The 23,503-nt window shown below is 43.1% G+C and overlaps 2 protein-coding genes across 5 annotated transcripts in view; one reads left to right on the top strand and one right to left on the bottom strand.

Annotated features, from left to right (window-relative positions):
• MED15 (mediator complex subunit 15) overlaps positions 1-4,633 on the bottom strand; it is a 24,761-nt gene extending 20,128 nt beyond the window's left edge. The window contains exons 1-3 of the mRNA XM_017813943.1: positions 4,490-4,633; positions 3,168-3,267; positions 2,700-2,763 (exon numbers count right to left, since the gene is read on the bottom strand). Coding sequence (XP_017669432.1) covers positions 2,700-2,763; positions 3,168-3,267; positions 4,490-4,557 — 232 coding nt within the window. The 5' untranslated portion in view covers positions 4,558-4,633. The remainder of the gene's footprint in view (positions 1-2,699; positions 2,764-3,167; positions 3,268-4,489) is intronic.
• A 272-nt stretch (positions 4,634-4,905) lies between these two features.
• Positions 4,906-22,431, top strand: KLHL22 (kelch like family member 22). Of its 4 annotated transcripts, none has more exons than XM_017814393.1 (7): positions 4,906-4,988; positions 14,384-14,653; positions 15,563-15,728; positions 16,739-17,457; positions 18,596-18,788; positions 20,014-20,247; positions 21,274-22,431. In XM_017814393.1, exons 2-7 carry the CDS (start codon positions 14,427-14,429, stop codon positions 21,649-21,651), a joined length of 1,917 nt encoding a protein of 638 aa, XP_017669882.1. In that variant the 5' UTR covers positions 4,906-4,988; positions 14,384-14,426; the 3' UTR covers positions 21,652-22,431. The 4 variants fall into 4 exon arrangements, with proteins under 4 accessions (XP_017669882.1, XP_017669883.1, XP_017669885.1 ...); XM_017814394.1 differs by having other exon boundaries at positions 4,926-4,988; positions 14,401-14,653; XM_017814396.1 differs by lacking the exon at positions 4,906-4,988 and adding an exon at positions 14,832-14,976 and having other exon boundaries at positions 14,568-14,653.
• The last annotated feature ends 1,072 nt before the right edge of the window (positions 22,432-23,503 follow it).

Genomic DNA, 23,503 nt, shown 5'->3' with positions numbered 1-23,503 from the left:
TTTCTCATTTACAGATATAAAACAAACAAACAGAACCCCAAATCAACACTACATACGATACTTAAAATCACCACCCTTTAAAGTTTCTTCAAACGATGGAGAACAAAGCCAACATCAATATTCTTTGCAGAAATTCAAGAACAACTGCAAGGCAAGTCATTATTTTACCACCCTGACAAAATACCAGGAGTTGTTTGTTTGAGGAAAACTGATTGACAAGATTAATGTTTTCCATTTTGGGGGAACAATTTCCCCTGAATTTCTACCAGGTCCCGTGCAGCAGGAATGGTGCTTGCACAAGCAGTAAGCTGGTTCAGCTTCCTGAATTAACTCAGTAACAGCCACAGAAGCAAAGAGCAGGTGGTACAGCCTTAAAATGCAGGAGCTTAGGCTGCCACAACTCATTCCCTTTCCTCACAAACCAGCAGCAGGCAGCTGACCTGCTGCAGCCTGCAAGGTAGAAGACAGTGAACATCCTACCTGCTGCAGGTAACCTGTTGGTGTGGTCTGACAGACACTAAAAAAAATGCTGCTTATTTATGAAGTTACTTAAACTGAAGCTGAATCTGAACATAATGCAGGACAACTATTCCTCCATGGGCAAACAAGCCTTAAAGTGAACTGCTCCTGAAGGAGCTCTGCTGCGGAGGAAGAGGCTACATCCAATTCTTTATTGACAATCCCTTTTTTAATGCTTCCCTTTTTGGAAAGGCTGCCTCTAAATCCACACTACTCTCTGAATCCTCCTTAACTTCCCAGTTCCAGTACAATGGCAATGCCTTTCATGTTGAGAGCACTGAAAACTGAGCTGGCAAAAAGAGAAGACAAAGATTACGCAGAGGCAAGTAAAGAAAGTAATGCAGGTAGTGCTCAGTGGCTGTGATACAGACAGTGATCAATGTGGAACTTGGTACCAGGAACTTGGGGGAAAAAAAGAAATTATCTACTTTTACATGTATCTACCTTTTCCTTTTGAAGTTATAGAACATGAAAGACATGTTATTATGACTACATCCTCATTACCAAAAATGCCACTCCAAGCTGTCCATGTCCTATCTGTTAGCATTCCAATAAAGGTTTAGACTAGAAGGAAGAAAAAACACACAACCCTTTCCTTGTTTACATATTTAACTGCAATCAACATAAAAATGTTTACATTAGAAGACTAGGAAAGTCACTTTAAAAAAAAAGTCATAGCTTTAGCCCAGAGTTAAGGATACCACGTAACGTATGGTATCCTTATGGAACACTGAACTCGACAAAATTCTGAAAACTAGATGGTACCAGACAATCCAACCTTCATCTGCCTCATAAGCACTTAGTAACTGCATCACAAGATGTGCATGAAAACTCTGCGCTTTGGATTTCATGCACAACACTCAAAAGTTGTGGTTTCAAAAGACGAAGCATTCGACACCAACACCAGCTTCAGGAATTCCCCCTCCATTCCCAAGAAGCTTGTTTCCAGCCCAAATATGTGCAACCACTCACTAAGGCCAACTGGTCTAGCTGAAACATCTTGCAAAACACGTTCTCCTTCAAAACTACATCAGCTCCCTCCCCAGCTCACACCATGACTGCATGAATCAGTTGTTCCAACAAAAGACAAGGGCAATGAGTTCCAGGGCCAACACCACATTAAGACATGTAAAATCACCACATGCTGCTTTGTGAAATAGAATATTTGATCACTATGACACTCAGTTAACGAAACCTTTCTTGCTTTGGGTGGGCAGGGGGGAGTGTGCTGGTGTGCTGTTAGCCATATGCATCCACATTACAAGGTTTAAAAACCTCAAAGTAAAACTTCATTCCCTTGATCTTGTGTGGATAACTGTCTCACACAACATTTCTGTTTGTTACAGATCGGGCATAACAAATGTTATCAATAGCAGCCCTCACTGCAGGAATACCCCTGTAACACACCCCAGCAGAAGGCCCAAAGCAGGAATCACTCACTACTTTATTCACAGTTGCTTGACAGAATACGAGGCCTGAAGGTCCCAGGTCCCCAGCACAACTCCTTCAGCTACACGAGGAATGCAAAGGACCATCCAGCCTCCCTAATGCCTTGTTCTAGCATTACCTTTCCTTCCAGTTCTGCAGAGATGAAAAAACCCTTCTCACTACACACAGAATCATCCCTTCACAGCTTCACAAACATATCCTCCAGGAGAAGGGATTCCCTCTGGCAGAGGTGACGAGGTAAGAAGCCACCCCTGCCAAGGCATGCTGGTACAACTGTCTGTGTGGCTTTGCCATCAGCACTACTGAAGAACAAGCAAGGTTAAAAATAACCACTTTTCCTGAGTTATTTTTCACTTTGAGAAATTTCCCTATCAGGTTCACTGCATGGCAACCCAAACACTTGAAATGAAGATGTATTGCGGTAGCTTCTTCAGTTCACAGTTGTGTCAAAATAAGAATTTATAAATAACTAATCCCTCACTTCCTCTACACTCCCAGGAAGGGAGAAACATCTGCCCTCTTGGACTTTTTTGCCTGAATTCTCATCAGACAACCTAGGCTGGAATATAAAACTGAGGTTGCTTTATGAACCGGTTTTGTGATGTGTTTCATGGAGAGCAACAAATGCAGACAACCTTCCTTTTCTTATTTTTCCCTTCATCACTCAAAAAACTCCAGCTGTTCCACTCTTTTTCTGCCTGCTCGTTTCTCAGTCTCCTCCTTTCACGTACTCTCCACATTCTCATCTCTATTTCTGTTCAGACATTCTTTCTTCTCACTCAGCTGAGCCACTAACTAAAGTGAGAAGATACAGACGAAAACTTCAAGCAAAAAAACAAACACAAAATTAATGGAACACCCCACAACCTGAGTTACATACCTTTCCTACACTCAACACAATCCCCTTCTAACACAGCCTGGAAGCAGCTTGGGGTAGGAACTGTACACAACCACGAACTGGGTTTACCACCACACAACCCAGATCAGATTTGTCCTTCAGGCACCACCACCATTTAAAAACACATTAAGGAAAGGCCTTTAGGAAGGAGACTCCCATGGCACCAGTAAGTACCAGCTCTATGTAAGAGCCAGGATAAAGGGGTACCCTGCAAGCACAAGTGTATATCCACACTCCTACATCACTGCTGTCTCCTGGAACATCCTGGGAGAAGCCAAAGCTGCTCCTCAGCCCCAGTCACCTGGTCTCTGGCTTTTCCTTGATCTTGGAAGTCCTGCTTGGGTCTGCAGTCACACAGAGCCCAGTACTGAAGAGGTTCTTGGGTCATCAAAGGCACAATTCTCTCAAATAACCCAATCATACACACAGACCACTTACACAGGACACTTATTCCCCACAGCATCACTGAAATGTTCACTCACATGTCACTCTTAAAAAGAATAACAAACCAAAACCCCAAAATCTTAAATTCAGTGTTGTAAAGGAAACCCAGGCATGAAACTGAAACAAATTAAGACTTCTGTACCCAGCAGCATAACAAGGCACTCAAAAGGAGTTATGTGAATGGTTCCACACATTTAATTTATCATGTTTATTTCTTCAAAGCTACACAGCATTCAAGGGCACTTTTGTTTGCTTGTTTTGATGAAGCAGCAGAAGAGGAGGAGGAGAAGCAATGAGGGATTCACCTAAGAACACTAATGACTTTACAGAAAGTTTAGAAAGTGAAACATCAGTTCTGAGCACCAAGAAAGTTTGCATGGCTTTGACAGATACACATCATCATTAATTCTTTAAAGAATACTGTAACAGTTTAATTCTGGAACAGCACCTTAACTGAAGTAAAACTACAGGCAGCCAAACAGGAAATTGCTTACATATCTTAAAAAAAAGACTGTCAATTTTATATATTGATCCTTATAATCAACAAATTAAGGTCAAGCTTTCCAAACCTACATAAATTAGGACTTCAACATTACTTTAGAAATAATGAACAGCGCTTTCCCTTCTGTAACAACCACCTTGCACAGGACAGAAGAGCCTTCCATAAAATAAGGAAAGCCTGCAGAGCAGCAAATTAATTCAAGTAAAGCACTTGTTTCACAACTGAAAGGGCAACAAGTTGAACTTTACATTAAACCACCAGCATTTTTATCTCATATTTGCTCTAAAAAGTCAGAAACAAGCCCATAACAGGCGTTTTCATAAAACTGATTATGTCAAATTTCACACCACCAAGGACACCGCCAAAATCGAAGCCCTAAAGCAGATGCTGTCAAGCAGGACTGGGAGCCGGTGCTTCTGGGGAAGAGCAAAGTGCAACGGTAGGAGGATAGGAGAAATTAAGTAAAAAAGCAGTCTGAGCAAATCCTGGTACCGGCCCGGGGGAGAGGAAACAGCGAGGTCCGGGCACGAACCCAGGCAGCCCGGGGAAGGCCGGAAAGGCCTCGCAGAGCAGCGCAGACAGGCGGGACACGGCCCCGGGGGCGGCGGGAGCCCCTCCGGCGGGGGCCGAGGCCCGCGACCAGCCTGCCCGGCACCGGGCCCGCGGAGCGCACTCACATCTGGCTGACGAGCTTCTGCCGGAAGTTGGTGCTGCGCCAGTCGGTCTCGGGCCCGGTCACGTCCATCGTTACCGCGGGCACCGAGGGCCGGGCACCGACCGCGTTCCCCCCGCCCCGCTCCGGTCCCTCCGCCGCCGCCGCGGAAGCGCCGCGCGGCCACTTCCGGAGCGCCGGCGGCCGCAGGGAAAGGAAGTCCCGGCGCGAGCCCGGCCACCTCTCGCGAGGGCCGGCGCGGGGCTCGCTGGGAGATGTAGTCCGGCCCGAGGGCACGACAGAGCCCGGCCCCGAGGGTCGCGGCCGCCGCAGCCCCCGGTCCCGCCGCAGCCCCCGGGGCACCGGCCCGGCGCTCCTCGGGCACGGCCGCGGCACCGCCGCACACCGCAGCACACCGCGGGCGCCGCCCCCACCGCCCGCCCCGGTTCCGGCCGCCGCCGCCCCTCCCTCGCCCGGCGGGTTCCGGGTGGCCCATGAAGGCGGAGGCGCCGCCGCCGCTCTCGGTAGGTGCTGCGGGGGAAGCGGGGCCCCGGGCAGGGCTCCCCTGTGCGTTCCCCCAGGGGGCCCGGCGAGCCCCCCGGAGCCTGTCCCGGCCCCGCTCGCCGCGGGGGTGCCCGGGGGGGTAACGGGAGGGGTGCGGGGGCAACAGGCAGGGGGGCGGCGGGGCCGGGGCAGGGCGAGTACCCCCCTCACCCCGGGCCCGGCAGCCCCTGGCCGTGGTCCTGCCGCCCGCACCAAGCCCCCGAGGAGCCGGCAGGGCGAGGCCGGGCCCCGCGTACCCGTGCGGGGCTTTACCCCGGGCTGCCTCACCTGCGGGGGGTGAGCAGGTGGGGCCACAGCGGGGCTCGGGACCTGCACAGGCGTTTGCAACCCGGGAATAGAAAGTAAGAGCATAACTGTGTTCCAGCTGGTTTTCACCTCCTCGCCACAGGGTTGGTGGAGAGCCAGGCTGCCCCTTTCAGTGATGTGCAAGCCCAGGTGTCCCTGATGGGGAAATGTCAAAGTTACGGGGTAGAACCTCACAGATCTCGGCATTAATGTGGCGAAGAAGGTGAACAAATCTGTGTTTGATAGAGAAATCAGAGCTGGAACATGCTGGAAGAGGCCTTTGCTCTCTTCCAGTCACTTAATTGTTATACTTGTAACTACTTTCTAAGTTTTTTCCTCCTTGCTTTTTAATATTAAAGAGTTGTGATTGATTTAAGCAGTTCAACAAACCAGGTTCAAACCTTGCCAGCTAGCTGAGTCTCTCAAAATTCATTGAACATATACAGCTGACTAATTTATAAACTGTCAATTTTGACATAGTTGTTACTTGGTAAAGAGTTTAATCTCATAGAAGCCTCATTAAAAAAAAAAAAAAAAGTGTTGTTCTTATTATGGAAAAGACTTTAGGATTTCTGAGGGGCTTTCTAAGAATTCTTAGGATAATTAAAACAATTCTGTCAGAAGAACACGTTCCTGAGATTTCCCAGGTCTATCTGGACATAGCACTAAACACTATCTCCTGAGTTTGGAAAAAATGGAACTTTATTGGTAGGCCAGTTCTTTTTAGGGTAAACACCTTGTCTAAATATTGTTGGTTAACAATTCCTTCAAAGACAAGCAGCTGCTTCATCCAAAACAGAACATGACTATTGAAAGACTTAGATGACAAAATAAATCTTGTTTCAAGATTAGGAAGAAGAAAAAAAAAAGAAAAAACATAATAAAAGACAGTCAAACTCTTCAAATGATGCTGAAGCCATAAGAGAAAGCATTTTAGCACTGTATTAATTTTTGTTCTCCTTATGGCACTTTTTTGGTAGCACTTGGGCCACAGGCCACCTCCCAAAATGCACAACAGAAAACATTACAACTCGATGAATTTGGGTAAGTTGCAAACTTGTTATGGATAAGGCAAAACACTCAGCTTAGAAAACTCCCACTTTTCAGGTTATGCTAGGGAAAAATCATTTAAAATATCCATATATTTAAATATAGATATGCTTCATGGTTGTTTTGCCATATACACATTAAATATGAGATGTTTTAATCTTGATGTGTCTTAGAAATAACTCGTAATAGGCTTGGGGGGGAAAAAAAAACAAGACCAAAAAAACCCCAGGTGTTTTGTGAAAGGAGCGAATGCCAAAACTTGTGAGTCAGCGTAGCGCAAAAGCAGTTTGCCAAGTCACGCCTTTTGGGTTCCTCCCACACTCCAACTATACTACTAATGCTGGAAACTGAAAACGGCTCAGAAACTCAGCCCAGAGTGTGTGAGTGCATATTTCCATTAGTGATGTAAAGGAAGATGGTGGGCACAGACCAGGGGAAGTGTGTCGTCATTTGAGCATTTAAAAGTAATGCTGAGATATGACGTACTACCAGATAGCCTCGTTTCTTTCCTTGTCAGGGGATCTTGGTCAAAAGGAGTTGTTTGGGTTGTTTCTTGTAGTTGTAGAAGGTTCCTAAAGTGAAGTATTTCAGAAAGAAGATCTATCTTTGCGCAGTGGTGAATGCATAGAGAGGGACAATTCTGAAAGAAGCAGTGCTGAGCAAAGCTTCTGCCTTTCCTTCACCCCCCTTCTCTTCCATTTTTCTTCAAAAAGCATGAAACTGGCTTAAGTCTTGTCTACACATAATTGTGAACTCAATTGTCTTTTATGTACCAAACAGTCTCACAAGTGCCCATTACAAATTATCACGTAGTTGGTGAATTATTCCACTATTTGCACTCCAGTTAGAACAAACAATAGTTTTGCTCTTCATTTTTACATTGTTTGTGGCATCACATTTGTTTTCTGAGCTGTTTTGGCAGGCACCCAGCTGCCTCCCCTTTCTGCACACTCCCTGCCTAGCTGATCTGTTTGTGTGACCCCTGCCCTGTTAAAATGTGGTGCATTGCCAGGTTCTGCCTCTTTGCATCTGCAACCCCTCAGACTCAGCATAACCAGCATTTTGCTCTAATCTTGCATATTATCTTGTCAGGCTTTCAGCTGAAGCCTGCTTTAGATCCTAACCCTTGTTACCCCCTAGGGAGAAATGAAGATGTGGGAAGCCTTAGGGCACAGATATTAAATTTCCTCCAGTGCACTACAACTTTTAAGGGCCCTAATGTGTTTGGATCACAACCAGCACAACACACTGGTTGTTCTGTGTTAGGAAAAAGCTATGATGAATATGGCCTGCAAGAAAGAGGACAGAGCTGCAACTGAGGGGCATCAGCAGACTTTGAGAGTGGACCAAGAGGAACTACATAAATTTCAATATCAAAAGCAAAGTCATGCACCTGGGTCAAGAGTAACTCCATATACTGGAGACAAGCCTGGCTAGAATTCAGCTTTGAAAGAAGAGAGCCTGGGGCTCCTGAGGAGCAGCAAGTTGAGTATGATTCTTCCAGCAGGGCCCAGCTTTGCACTAGGCTGTGTTAGCAAGAGCACAGCCAGTGGGTCATGTGAAATTATTATTTCCCACTCTATTCAGTACTTATAAGCCAAAAAAATTTGAATACACCATGCCCAGCTTTGAGCTCTTACTGAAAGAAAAACCTGAGAGTTCAGTGGAGGAACCACAGGGGGCAGGAGCACGTACGAGAAGATACAAGCACATGCAAGGCAGGAACACTGGGTTTGTTCAGTACAGGGAAGAAAAGGGTAAGGTCAGAGCCAGTTGCTATTTTTTAAGCTAATGGCTACAGGAAAACAGAGCCAAACTCTCCTCTGTGGTACACAGTGCCAAGGGTGAGAGGCAAGTGTCACAAATAGTAGGGAAAAAAAATCAGATGGATAAAGAAGAAAGCAAATCTGGTGGTTAAACACTCAGTTTTCTGATTATTGACAGGGATGGAGAGTTTGCACTCAACAAGGCTCTCAGCATCCTGACCTGATTTTTAAGGTTTCCCTGCTTTGAGCACAGGTTGGACTAGAGACCTCCCAAGTTTCTTTCCAGTCTAATTTATTCCACAATTTTAAGAAAGCATAGGACCCCCACCAAGCTTAAGCCACCTGTCCATATGGCAGCAAGCTAAACAGATTTGGATATTCGACACCAGCAAGCTCTGGTTTATTTTGGGCACAGCTGATGCACAAGAAAATATCACTATCTGCGTAAAACACCTCTTTGTAGAGATGTAACTGACAGCCACGAGCTCTTGAATACAAAAATGTCTCAAGTTTCCATAGAAACTAACTTGGATAATCCTTCCTGCATCCAGTAATTTCTCTACAGCAGAGAATCAAGGCTGTCAGCACAACTTTCCCACAAAACCACCCCCAAACCCACACCACACAATAGGAGCATCACTCTGTGACCTGGATGCTGGTCATAGAAGGGGTGAATACTTGGCTGGGTGTGTATCATACCATGTAACACCAATGTCAGACCTCAGCACTCTGGATTATCTACACTGAGTTTAAAGCACAGGATCAGTGCACAGACTATGTCTCACCATAAAATAAAAGCTGTGTTAGCTATAATGGCAGCACAGAAACTCTGTGGTGTAACAACTGCTCTGCACTTAAACATTCAGGTAGGACAGACCCCTCTAGCACATCTATTTTGCCATGCCATTAACTTTTCCCCTTCATGCTTCTAGCTGAGCTACTCCATTCCTATACATTTGTTCTTAAAAGAAGCAGGATTTTCAGTGAGCACAAGAGCAAGCCAGCATACCAGTTTCTCACTATTTTGCCATTTGAATGATCAAGCTACAATCAATTCCCTAAATTCCTCCTGCCCAGTGCCAAATTCCTCAGTCATAAGCCACATCCCTTTGTTGTGAAAGCAAGTATTCTGTTGTTAATCGGAGAGGGGATTTTGTTTTAAAAAAATTACCCACAACCCTTTTCATGGGCAGTTAAGGAGTTATTTCAATTTACTAATCAAAAACCTACTTTTTTTCATGCCAGTAGTCTGCAGAAGCATGTTGTGGAAATGGAGTTTGAATACAAGACAATCCCACAGAGCTACCAACAAGTCAGTGAGATACTGTAGCTTCCACTGTGTCCACAGCTTATTACCAGGGACCACTAGTGAGACAGTGCACTTTGTATATAATACAGGAAATAGAAGGAAGTACTAGATTTCCTTCATGGTCCCTCCATTGCAAGGCATGGCTGCCTTCTCTTCATTCCTAAATGGAATCCAGACACAGAATACAGAAAATTTCAGTCTACTGAAAAAGAGCAGTTTTCTGTTTCTAGGTACCCCGAGGGTTTTGCTATTTATGGGGGATTTTTGTGTCTCTTTTGGTTTTTTAACTCCTTGATTCAAAGTGACCAAACAGTGAAAGTCTTCCTACACTTGTCTGTAGAAGTGCACATACAATTACTGACCTCATTTGCCTCCTTCCTCTTTATGTACTGGGCACTCAATTGTAATACCTTAAAGTTAATCCCTGCATAAACCCATGTCCTCCAACAGACAAATGCAGACCAACATAACTGCAGGCTCAAATACCTTGTGCAGTCAACAGAGAAAATGTCTGATCTGATTTTCTCTGCAGTTTCAAAGTGGTTGGAACAAGGACTTGCCTTCCCCTCTTTCTGGAGACAGCATCCCACAGCACATGAGACAACACTTATTCTTTACTACTGTTGAAGAAGCCCAGTGAGCCCAAGGAATTCCTCACCTTTTCCATCCTAGGTTTAGTCCTGCAGTACTCAGCCACTGAATCCCACTGTTAGCAGCTGACCAGTACTAAGAAACTTGCACAAGAGGAGAGGGGAAAGAAAACATATTACTCAGATTTCTGGGAACTTGGCTCAGTCACAGAACTATAGTTTCTTAATAAGAGAAGTAAGAGAGCAGAGAGGCCTCAAAAACATCCTTACAAGCAAGAAGCTGACGGTAGAGAGGCTCAGGATAGAGGGAACAAACCTGTTCTCTCTCCATTCTGAACTGTCCTGCTTGCATTACATTTAGGTATTTTGGATGTTTGTTTGTTTTAATAAAGATTAAGCAAAAAAAAAAAAAAATTTGAGGAGGTAGGGTTAAATTATTTTGGGCTCAAAATATATGGTGTATTCAATACATTTCCTTGAATTTTTAACACTGGTGTACACTGACAATTTATAAGAGTTCCTAGATACCTTTACAGTCATTCCCCCTACCCAGCTGGTACATCACACATGAAACAGCACATTTCCACTGTTTGGACTACCAGAGTTTTAGACAGTAACAAAGGCACAAAGCACACAGATCATGGTTAGACCACACAGTTTGAGAAGCAAGCTGCTGTGCTAACAGCAGTATCCCTCCCCAGAAAATTTGTAGTCAGCATTTAGAACTATACTGAGAGAAATACACAAAACTATCAGCTCACCAAGCACACTGCATTTAATCCAGAAAACTCAAACACCAAAAACAGCCCCCTTTTCTTTCAAAGCCCACAACACAACCCCCTAACCCTGCTTCAGCAGCTGCTCTTTGTAACTCACCCAACCCAGCTGCTCCTTGTGCAGGTTTTACAGAGCTGAGCACACTCAGCTGAGTGAATCTTGCTAGTCTTCCCCCACAGCCACTTGATGGTCCTCTACCCTTCTTTGTCTTACAGCTCTTTTCTACCAGCTCCTAAAACTACCTAGATTGGAGTTAAGAGGCTTTTCTTGGCTTCTGGCTCAATGAGGACTTAACCACCTATGTCAGTCAGACACCACAGACTAATACCACAAATGTTCACCTTTAATTTGATAGCTTGGGAACAGTTTGTTAAAATGATTGGAATGAGAATTTTTCTAGAGCGGTCTGTTACCACTGGTTAAAACTATGACAATAGACAGGTATACTTATTTATGAGCCTTGGAGCCCAGATTAGGACATTAGGGGAGTACATGAAACAGCACAGAAGTTCACTGAATAGCCACAGTGTGATTAAGAAACTTCACATATCCATGTACAAAAAGAGCTTATGAGTGCTGGCAACTTTTAGACCACATATACTGTACCCACTCAGTAGTATGCAACATTTTTTCCACAGCACCATTGACATTTGACCTACACATCCAAAACTGGTCAGTGGCAAATAACTGTGGATGGCAAAATACTCATGGGTAGCTATAGAGAGTGGTGGGTTTCCATATCATAGTGTCTCTGTGCTCCAGACACACAAGACAGCTCTTGAGTTGACGTAGATGCATGAGTGACCACCCTGAGGGACATCCAGCTCACCAGGGCTAGCCAGGGTACAACCCAGGGGCAGAACTTGACAAAATTGACTTGCTGACAAAATTCAGCAAGTAGAGTCTACCAAATATCTGTAGGCTCAGCTGTTGACTGGCCAAAAATCAGCTGTGGAGGATGATTCAGCTGCACTCCAGCCTCTGTGTTTGACCACACTGGGCTTACTACAGCTCTGCTGGAAGGACTGGTTTGTTCAGCTACTGATGACAGATGTGGTATAATTCGAGTTCATATCTACTAGAACTAGCAGTGAGATAAACTCCCTGCAGATCTCCAAGACAGCCTCACTTGTCACTGAAATGCAGTGCAGATACTAATGCTCCTGTAGGCTACAGAATCCCTGAATTATTTATCTTCTTATCTTTTTTGTATTTATTTATTTTATTTACTCTCTTTCATAATACCATTTGATCTTCCTGGTTCCAGTTACCATATTTTTAAGATAGGGTCCCTTCCGGGGCTTTACTTGCTGTGAGCTTCATCCCCTTTCTGTCACTCTTTAAGATTATTCGGATACAGAATATTCTGAATAGTAACTGTCTACAGTCATATTAATTAAAAGTTGATAAATAAAAGCTTGGCATGATTATACAGGTTTCTCACCCTACCCTGCATGTATCTCTCTCTCTCTGGAAAGTGCTTCCCCTACAATGCATTTCTTTGCTAACACTTGCTGCGGGGGTTCAGTGGCCCGTGTAGTTTTATTCTCTCTCATTTATCTCTCCCCAGCCTCTCCTCCACCAATGACTACACTGTATGACACAGTGTAAGATTGTATCAAAGGTCCTGACGTTTCCCCTACGCATGAAAAGTCTTTGAATTCAGAAAACAGTTCGTTTGTTACTTTCACTTCTGCTTTTTGATACAATGATTTTACTCTCATGGAGACTTCTTTTGGTACAGCTCTCTAAGAAGAGGAAAAGGTGTAACTTGTTTTGGAGCATTAACCACATTAAACTTCATTAAGAGAGTCAATTTGAATCAGTTCCTCATTTGGACCATATCTCACCTTACTTTGGTTTTGCTGCATTTATTCCCTTCTGGTGAAATGGGAAATTACTGATCAACATCTTATTACACTCACTGTTTCAGTTGCCTTTCTTACTATATTATCTCCCTTGCTTCAATCCATCACTCTTAGTAGTCCTCAGGAGCAAATCAAATGATACTGTAATGTTTTGTCTGCTTTTATTTTATTTCTAGGAAAAGCATCAACCTGTCATGAAAAATAATCCATTACTCATCTCTTCAGCTGATGATGGATAGTTTCCCCTGTATAATCGACCTGAGTGCTCCTCAGAAGGATGTCTCACCAGAGCTCCTATTCTGAGCTGCTGTCTTGGTTTTGCTGGCAAAGAGCAGACAGGAATTAATACACTTTTTAAGGGATTTTTCCATCCCATTCACCATGCAATAACACTTAGCTAGCTAACCTGTTTTTTTGGACAGTGTAGGCTAACTTCCCTCAGGCAGCACAATAAAGATTTTCATGTTTCTTGGTGTCATCCAGGTAGCTCCTTCCTCACTGCCCCTACACCAAATACCTGCATCGCTTTGAGAGATTTCCTATGCTGCACTTGCTATCTGTGGCTGGCACAATTAAACAATGGTTCCATTTCTTCAGCGTTTGTTTGGATTTGCTGGGTTTGTTTTGCTTTTGCTTCCCTGACTGCTGATAATCCCTTGTGACTGTCCCTTGTGCCACTAAGCTATTTCCCAGGCCACCGGAGGAGAGGCTGTTATAAATATGATAAGCAGCCATATCAGCTCTGTTACTTCCTTTTGCTAATTTGGGGTGTTTTTTAATGTGCTCTGACAACTGGATAGAGTCTATAAGCTGTAACTGCTGCAACTTCTGACATCTTCAAAGACAATGGAAAGGGTAAATTACAGGATGGTAGAAGAGGACTCATGAGATTTTGAGTGCTTAACCATAGACATGAAACACAATCACTTCCAGCCAGCTTTTTACAGATGTTTCCCCATGTGCTGTAGGGGACCTTCCCACTGTGTCAGTGGCAGCCCTAGAAAAAGGTACAGGATAGCCCTCTACAGTGCCTATGCTGGAGGAAATACCTTCTGGAGGGAATCAGGGGGGAAATGGAGAGCAGTTGTGCACAATAGCTTGAAGTTGTCACGATAGAGAAACTCACAGTATACTGTATTTCATACAGTATTTTACAGAATTACAATTAGAAATGTGCTCAGCTACAGAAAATGGAAAAAGCAAAGACAGGGAGAGAGGAGAACTCTCTGATTCTGTGGTAAGATATCAAGAGAAAGATGGAAGGTGCAGTTTATATTGCAGCAGTTATCTGAGCAGTTTATATTGCAGCGAGTTATCTGAGGATATAATTTGGACTTTGTCAAAAATTCAGTCTGTTTTTTAATTATAAATGATGCAGAAATGCAAAAGAAACAAGGGGGTTTGGTAGTGGGTTGGGAAGTGAAACTCTTGCTAAGAAAAAAATTATCCCCATATGATACCTACTCTGGCTCTTGGACTGAAAACCCGAGAGCCAGAATACTTGTTTGAAAAACCATGTTCTGCCACTTTGGTGTGCTGATGTCCATCTGCCTATTTCCAGTATCATAATTCAGAATCATTTCTTCAGGGTAGAACTGTGTCTCCACTGACTGAAGGGTTGCTTTGATTTATTTTCTGTGACGGGCAGGGGTCAGAGGACCATTTGTAAAGCAAAAGCCACAAACCTTTGCTGATTCTGTTGTCTCACAGATTTCATTCTGCTACAGCTGGTGGCTGAGCATTTTTGCCTGGGATGGCGGAGGACCAGGAGCTGACTCAGCCACACAAAGCTCAACTCGAGCCCTCCCTCCAGCAGCGCACCAGCAACACGTACCGCAGTGCTGAGCACTCCCAGGCCCTGCTCAGCGGCCTCGTGTCTCTCCGGGACAGCAGCATCCTCTTCGATGTAGTTCTGGTAGTGGAGGAGAAACCCATTGAGGCTCATCGCATCCTCCTGGCTGCATCCTGTGACTACTTCAGGTACCCCTCAGCCTGGCAGTAACAAGCATGTGTCTGAATGTTACTCAAACCTGCGGCACCCAAATCTTCTGTCTTGGCACGCTGGTTCTGGATCTGAAATCAGACCCACGAGATGGAGCTGACTGTGTTTCAATATACTAACTATGGCTTTATTCATCTCTCTGTTATTTCTCTACAGAAATAAAGCTCTTGTTCCTGCACACTGAGCTTACCTCCACTAAATTCACTGCCTGTGGTACTTGGAGGTTTATAAAGAGGAGAGACTATCTGAACAGATGCCTTCTGCATAAGTGCACTCTGGCTTTTAACATATCCTTAGCATTGTAAGACTTTGCCCATTGTGGTGATCATTTCATAATACACAAAAAGTCACTGGAAGTGGGTCACTGTTATGTGCCCATAGTGTGACTGCCTGTGCATTAAACCAGGCATTCCCCAGTCACTTTGATGAGTAGTTTCTTGAACTGACTTTATTTCCATAGAGCAAAGAAACAAATCGAAGGCAATCCAGACAAATTCTAACTGGAGGAAGAACTGCTCTATCTTAGAAAAAATTCCTACAGTCACAAGTTCCTCTGTTTTAACTCTTCCTCCGCACCCAAAGTATCTGCCTTTGACCATTGACTATCCATATGTACTGGGCCTGTATTTAAGTCCTTCAGGTCTGAACTGTAACTTTTAGGTGGCCCCTACTGTTTTCCTGCAGAATCAAGAGTTACTTTGGTAGGTCCTGAAGGCCTATACTCTCTGTATCATTAGCTTAGAGAAGAGGTAATCCCATAGAAGTGTCTAGCTAGGTTTTTATCTTTCTGAATATTTTTTTATGTTCCCGGGACAACATAAGATAAGCAAACTGAAAATAGCTTCAATGCAAATCTGCCATAGCATGTGCCATTGTCTGTTTTGCAGAGGAATGTTTGCAGGAGGACTGAGAGAGATGGAACAAGAAGAAGTTCATATCCATGGCATCTCCTACAATGCAATGTGTAAAATCTTGAACTTCATTTACACTTCTGAGCTGGAACTCAGTGTGAACAGTGTACAGGAAACCTTAGCTGCAGCCTGTCAGCTTCAGGTGAGGTACTGGAAGATGTGACAAAAAAAAAGGCAAGAAACAAAAGCAACAATGAAAGAAACAGAAAATATGGATATCTGGTTAGATCTAGTCAGGGGTGAATAAGAGCATGAGTCTGGATAAGGATTTCTGGGATGCTGTAGCCACTGGAACTAACTGTGGAAGAGTAGGAACAATGAATGAGTATTTGCACATCTCATTTGTGCCAAGGATTTCATTACTTATAAACATTTACCATTTCATCTAGAGGACTATTTCATATAGCATTCCATTCTCACTGAAGCTTATAAAAGCTTCCCTGGAACCTCTGGCCTATGGTAAAGGACAGACTTTGCTGCTCAGAAACTACTGCACTGCTAAAGGTCTTCCCCAGTTGAATCCACAGGCTCATAACCTGTCCTGACCCCTCGCTACAGGAAATCCTACCACTATAATTTCTAAGTGCAGGGTTCACATGCCTCTAAGATAAGTATTTTTCTCTAATTTCCCCTGCAGCTAACTGCTGCACAGGGCTTTGGTACTTAAACTTTGTGAGTGCTCGCTTTGGTTGGTTTTTACACACTTGGCAGCACTTTGTTAGCAGAGGGGCTCTTGGACAGCGGTTGTTTGCTTGCCAGTAATTCCTCCTGCCAGATACAACTTCAAGTTGTATTCAGAAGACAGTACTGAATATTCATTTTCCTTTCCAATGGCTTCTTGTGCTCTTGAGTGATATATTTGTTACAGATACAGTCTGTTACATAGTATGCCTATAGGGCTCTGAAAGGACAAATATGGAGTGCTTGCAATACAGTGTGGCTAGAAGTTCTATGTTATGATCTTCTATGTACCCACGTTGAGTTCTTTTTCTCTGCAGAAAGGTGAATAGGGTACCAGTGAACATGGTGATCAGACTGTGAGGAGAGCAGTCATCTTGAGGAATTTTCTTACAGTCATCCCAGGCTTCTGTCCTGTGTCTCCCAAGCGTGAGGCAGATGGTGTCTGAAATGAAAAATATCTCTCTCTTGCAGATTCCAGAAGTCATTAAGTTCTGTTGTGATTTCCTCATGTCCTGGGTAGATGAAGAGAACATCCTCGATGTGTACAAACTTGCTGACCACTATGACTTGAGGCATTTGAGTGATCAGCTGGACTCCTACATTTTGAAGAACTTCACAGCTTTCTCAAGGACACAAGTGTACCGACAGCTACCCTTGCAGAAGGTCTACTCCCTTCTCAGCAGCAACCGCTTGGAGGTTAACTATGAGTTTGAAGTTTATGATGGAGCACTTTTTTATCATTATTCTCCAGAACAACTGGAGGCAGATCAGGTCTCCCTGATGGAGCCCCTTAAGCTACTTGAGACAGTTCGTTTTCCTTTGATGGAACCCCAGATCCTGCAAAGGCTTCATGACAAATTAAGTCCATGTCCTTTAAAAGATACAGTTGCAGATGCATTAATGTACCACAAGAATGAATGTCTTCAGCCAATGCTTCAGAGCTCCCAGACACAGCTAAGATCAGAGTTCCAGTGTGTAGTGGGATTTGGAGGGATGCATTCTACTCCATCCATTGTCCTCAGTGATCAAGCCAAGTATCTGAACCCCTTGTTGGGAGAGTGGAGGCACTTTACAGCTGCACTAGCCCCCAGAATGTCCAATCAAGGGATTGCTGTTCTCAATAACTTTGTGTATTTAATTGGTGGAGACAACAATGTAAGTGGTTTTCGAGCGGAGTCAAGGTGTTGGAGGTAAGATAAGGATAATCCTGCTATCGTTTTTATTGCCACCCTGTTGCCTGTTTCTAAGTCAATAAGCCAATTGCACAGTCAGTACCCTTGCTGGCCAAAAGATTAGGAACTGAGCAGGAGCCTCACTGAAAGAAAACACAAGAAATGAGCCTCGTAGTAACAGAAAGCATCCAGCAGTGTTTTTGAGACAAAGCCCAGCCTGGCAGGGTAGAAACAGCTACTCATTCAAGAGAATTACATGTGCTACTTTCTGCCTTTTGGAGGGAGGAAGGAATAAGGGTGTGGGAACCAGTTATGAACCTAGAACTCTGGGTTGTCTAGATGCTCTTGAACTAGGATTTTCTGGAAGTCCTCTTTGTGTAGTTTTTGTCCCAGTGCAAAGGGATATAGCAACCACACAGGGGTTTTAAGTAAAATTCTATTACTAATAGATTTTTCAAGAATCAGTGTGCACAATAGCAGCATTCCAGAGTCTTTTTATAGTAGTTATTCTGTGACAGGGAAAAGAGCAGGAGGAAGGATCAGATTTAGACCTTCATGCCTATTATATTGCAGAAACAGATATAAACCCTGTTGTCTTTATATTGTGGTCATTTTTCCTAGTTTTAGCTGAGTTGCTCTTATTTTGTGGCATGCATAGTTTCACTTCACAAAGAGGTTTTTTTGTAACTAAAATTAGCAGATGAGTTAGTTTGATCTAAAAGTGAATCATGAGGTTCACTTTGAGTAGCAGATATTTGGGGAAAAGAATCAAAGAACCCACTACATATTTATGCCCTTCTTGTACTCTTGAGGATCCAGATTTAGTCTTTGTTCTATTTTTAGACTGTTTTACCTTGTAGAATGGCTCTGTGCAAACAGAGACTTTGATATGTAACCTGACAGCAGTGTATAAGATAATGGAAAACACAGGCTTTTATAGCATGATTATGTCAGCTAAAATACATCTTCTAAAAATAGCATAAAACAACATTGCTAATAATAAAATGTTGACAATGCCAAATTTCACTTCGCTTACAGCTGAGCTCAACCTCAGCCGAAGACAGAGCAGTAACCCACATCTGTGGTGCTGTCTGGTATTCCAGCAACGATTCCATGGCTGTACAGGTAACTGTCTTTGATCCCATTCTTTTACAAGGTACGACCCACGGCACAACAGATGGTTCCAGATCCAGTCCCTGCAGCAAGAGCACGCTGACCTCAGTGTCTGTGTTGTGGACAACTATATATATGCTGTCGCAGGCCGAGATTACCATGAAGACCTGAGGGAAGTGGAGAGGTATGACCCTAAAAGCAACACTTGGGAATATGTGACACCTCTGAAGAAGGAGGTAAGGAGTGCATTAGCCACACACACACACACTACTACAGTTCCCCTTCCTGATTTAATCTTTTTAGATGTTTTTCTCATTAGTAACTTTAAATTTGCTGATATTCAGATGGAAAACAGTAGCCTCTGTGTATGGGATAAATGAATTACAAGAAAATAACAATATATGTAAATTACATTTTCATCTTAAATGCTTATTTTTCATGTTTTCTTGTTGGTTTTGCCTGCACCCTTATTGTGTTAATCCTTAAAAGTATTTAAAATTGAACACATAACATGAAGGAAACTCCCATTTCTCCTGGGCAGGTAAACTATGAGCCACAGTATTGCAAGCTTCTCACTTACAGTCCTGACAACATGATTTACTCCTGATCAGAAGAGATAATTCCCCAATAAGAAGGAACTTATAAACTTCCTAGTTCCTGGACACAGAAGTGAGATTGGGTAACAAGTTCTGGAATTGGGATTATGAGAGAAATGAGTTCTAAATTCTAATGCTGCTAAAAACCACAAGAATTTCCATTTTCAGGTTAAAAGTGCTGCGAAGAAGCAAGATAAATAGAGACAACTGCTTGATGAATCTTGGTTAGGGATGAAAATTAAAATCCTGAGTAATCTTTCAAGAAACTATGCTGATTTCTACAACAACTTTTAAAATTCTTGGGCCAAGTGACCAGCACAAATAATGCCTCATAACTGAGAATCTTGGGACACCTTAAAAATATAAATATTACTGCATTTTACAAAAGGGATGCAGAGGCAGAAGAGGATAAACAGCTTGCATGAGGTCACAAATAATAAATGTTGTATCAGTGCTGAAAATATAAAAAGCCTGAAGATTCAGTTGAGTGCTACTAAGTAGAATAACTTGCATTCCTGATAACACTGCTTGTATAAGAAAAATCACCAACAGAAAGGCTTCCAAGTAGACTAGGGAGAAAGTTTATACTATGAATAATCTTCTAATAGAGGAACACTAATGAAGGAGACCACTGCAGTTCTGGAAATTTTAGAAATTCTAGTGTATTTCATTCAGAAATTTTTATAATCTTACAGAAACTTATAATCACTTAGAAAGAATTGCCTATAAGAAAATCCTTTCAGATTTTGATCTCTGAATAATTCATGAATAATGTCCCTCCCTTAATGTCTATTCCATACCTTGAAACTTGGAGAAATACGTAAATCCAGGCCTCCACCTCTTGCTTTCCCACGTGGCGCTGCAGGTTTACGCCCACGCGGGAGCGGCGCTGGATGGGAAGATGTACATCACCTGTGGGAGGAGAGGAGAGGACTATTTGAAGGAGCTGCAGTGTTACGACCCAAGGACTGACCGCTGGGAGGTTTTAGCAGATGGCCCAGTGAGACGAGCTTGGCACGGGATGGCTGCACTGCTGGGGAAGCTCTACGTGATCGGAGGGAGCAACAATGATTCCGGCTACAGAAGGGATGTTCACCAGGTGAGAGCATCATACCTGTGTCTTCCTTGGTGGAGTCTCTCTTCTGGATGCTGGCACGCTGATGTAATGCCTTTCTCCTACTAAGTGTACAAATAAAACTATCTGCCCAGCAGTGGCTGCTGCACCAGCTCTCCCCCACTCAACTGCACAGCTTGCAATTTACTGTTTGCCTTGAACACATTGTCTCAACCACAAAGCATTAAAGCTCCAGCACTTGGAATTCTTATCAATTTTAAAATGTTTTTGATGGAAAACATTCATTGGCACATGCACATACCTAGTAAGCAGCATATCAACTAAATGGACTTAGTGTTGTCTTCTCATGTGCATTTTTTCTAAGTTGAGGACTTCTGAATTACCAGTGTGTAATTGCAGGACAGAGCTGTTAAGGATATGTTGGATGGCCATTGAATGTACAGTACCTGATGATAAGTGATGTGTGGAGAGAATTCTCTTGAATCTTATTATAGCTTCTAGAACTGCTAGAAACTTGAAAAGAAGACACAAAAAATAACTGCTCTTACACAGCCAATGGAAATGGCAGAATTAAATCTATCTGAAGAGTGTGTCTGAATGATAAAAAGGTGCTTACAAGCGAAAGCAATTATCCAAGTAGGTACCCAATGAAATCTAAAACTCTCCAATGTGTGGTGCAGAGACAGCTTAGCAGGTTTGTTATATTTGTATGTTCCAGCTTATTTTTTTCTTATGCTAACAGATGCATTATGTCTGACCTTATATTAACACGTCTCCAGCTCTTTCACTTTTGTGTGCATTTTTGGAATGACATACAGCTGTTACTCCAGCAGCAGGGTCAGAACTTGTGATTCAAAGCTATGTGGCAACTATGCACAATCTTCTGCTGAGTACTGTACTTCTACTACATAGTGATATGCTCTCTCCACTATCAACACACTGTCAAAAGATGGATGATATTCTTCCTAAATAGTTTGCCATATGGCCAGGCTCTGTCACTAGGATACAAGTTCAATTTTGGCTAATCTCTTTCCTTTTTTTTTTTTGCAGGTTGCCTGCTATAAGCCAAGCACTGATCAGTGGACAAATGTATGTCCACTTCCTGCAGGACATGGAGAGCCAGGCATTGCAGTCCTAGACAACAGGATTTATGTCTTGGGAGGCAGATCCCACAACAGAGGAATCCGCATGGACTATGTCCATATCTACGATGCAGAGAGAGACTGTTGGGAGGAAGGACCCCAGCTGGAGGATGACATTTCTGGGATGGCTGCCTGTGTCCTCACGTTGCCCAGGGCTATTTTAATGGAGACAGAGAAATGGCTCTCAGAATGGCACGCAGACCGAATGAAGCATCACCTTGACTTTCCATCAGAAGTTATGAGCGTGTCAGACTGGGAGGAATTTGACAATTCAAGTGAAGATTAGAAAACTTTAATATTTATTTTTTTGCCAGTGGATGAGGAATTTAAGGGTTGGAGAAAACACTTAAGAGATTTTATATGTCTTTCTTATATACGTAACTCAGTATTTAAAGGTTTTAAATATAAGCGTTGCGCACAAAATGCCATTTACAATCAGTATCTACCCGTCTGCAAGTGTTCTGCACAAAAATGCACTTACAGGCAGTACCTGCCCACCTGCCAGAAAGCAGCATTTTTAAAGTAACCACAGAACTGCCATTCCCCCCCAGTTGTATTGAGGTTTTTTTGCCTTTGAAGGAGGCTTTTCTCAACCTTCAGCATGGACAGAAAAAAAGGCACAGAAGGCTCAGCTTGACTAGCTTCTTTCCTTCCAGCTTTTAGCTTGAAATCGCTTTTTGAGATTTTATTTTTCCTTTTCTTTTTGGTAATAAAACTTCCCAGCCAGCTTAACACAGGGAGGTGACACCTGGTGTCCCTCTCCTGTGCCAGGTGTCAGACAGCTTGATTGGTTTTTCAGCAAGATTGAACATACAGAAACAGGAACAGTAGCAAGAAAGTCTGAACCTTCATCTCATCTGGGCATGCAGCCATCCTTGTAACTGGGAGAGAGTCTGTGAACTGACACCCACTCCTGAACTTCTCTACTGCAAGTTCTGTCAATGCAGTGGAAAGAAGATTTCTAGAAAAAAACTCTCTGTACAGAGTGTGGCAATCTCATCGTTCCACTGTCAGACACATTTGTTCTCAACCATAAATTAATAAATCCTTGTCAGAACTTTTTTAACTGCTGTCTCAGTTTTATTAACAGTGATGTGGAGGCTGAAAGCTAGAGAGCTTAATTAGATCCTATAGTACTACTACGATATCAGTGAAGTTACACCAGCCTGGGAAATGGGCAATTTTTTCATTCTTTTATTATATGCTTTAGAAGAGGATGAAGAGAACAGAGATTGGTTTGCCACAGCAAAAGAAAAAAATAATAATGAGATAACAAGAAGTATTGAAGATGACATTGGTCCAAGACCCTGCAGTAGTTGAACTAATGCCAGGAGCTACAGCTGAGAAAGATAAGGCATAGTAAATCCTTCCTTCACGAGGCCTTAAAATAATTGGTTCCTGACTACCATCTTGCTTAACATCAGTTTAGAAGCTCATTGAACTAGTGTGATACCTGAATAGTGTGAGAGCTTTCCTCTTGGAAGGGTGGGAAGTAATCAGTGCTACAAGTGCCACCAGAAAATCTTGGCAAACTACCAAAAGCTTTTAAATCTTGTAGCAATAACGGGGTTGCAGAAGGGCAAAACCAAAGTGACAATCAGAATGATTGTCAGGGGTCATCACATCACAACAAATACTGGACTTCAGTGCTACTTCAGACTTAGACTGAGTTCCTGGATACCTCATTACTTGGGGATATTCTGTTATGGAAACAAAGATGTTTTCAAAATGGATCTAGGTGATTCTACATTAGTAGGCTAGGCTTCTGGAAAAAGATTAAAGAGTATTTGCACACTTCTTTAAATAAGTTCAACAGCTTTCTCTTGGTAAGAGGGGCTTTGGTTGAGTTTTATTCTCCAGCACAGTCAATTTTCACCTCAGTTTCTGAACCTTTGCCAATTGGCAAATAAAACAAAAGACCTGGTAACTGCAGGAAACCCTGTTTATGAGCTTTTTCAGAAAAATCTTTTTTTGATAATGAACTCTGGACTGCACACAGAGTCTGGAAATACAGACTTTATTACACTGCAATATTAGAGACTGATGAGTATTTCTGTTTTGCCTGAGGAGTTACTTTTAATGCGTAGGAATTAAATGTAGCTCTCAGACGTAAGGACATAGCTAAGCCCAGACAGCTA

This window comes from Lepidothrix coronata, unplaced genomic scaffold (assembly GCF_001604755.1).
Source record: "Lepidothrix coronata isolate B3197 unplaced genomic scaffold, Lepidothrix_coronata-1.0 Scaffold44, whole genome shotgun sequence".
NCBI classification, from domain to species: Eukaryota; Metazoa; Chordata; class Aves; order Passeriformes; family Pipridae; genus Lepidothrix; species Lepidothrix coronata.
The sequence above is the reverse complement of the archived record's forward strand: the minus strand, read 5'-3'. Positions and strand labels throughout refer to the sequence as shown.

What these genes read in the sequence shown, in the direction of transcription:
- KLHL22 (XM_017814393.1), top strand. Translation starts at nt 14,427, where the DNA reads ATGGCGGAGGACCAGGAGCTGACTCAGCCACACAAAGCTCAACTCGAG. An exon ending in CTGCAGCCTGTCAGCTTCAG is followed by an intron (nt 15,729 to 16,738) that starts GTGAGGTACTGG and finishes TCTCTCTTGCAG; the next exon opens with ATTCCAGAAGTCATTAAGTT. An exon ending in ACAGAAGGGATGTTCACCAG is followed by an intron (nt 20,248 to 21,273) that starts GTGAGAGCATCA and finishes TTTTTTTTGCAG; the next exon opens with GTTGCCTGCTATAAGCCAAG.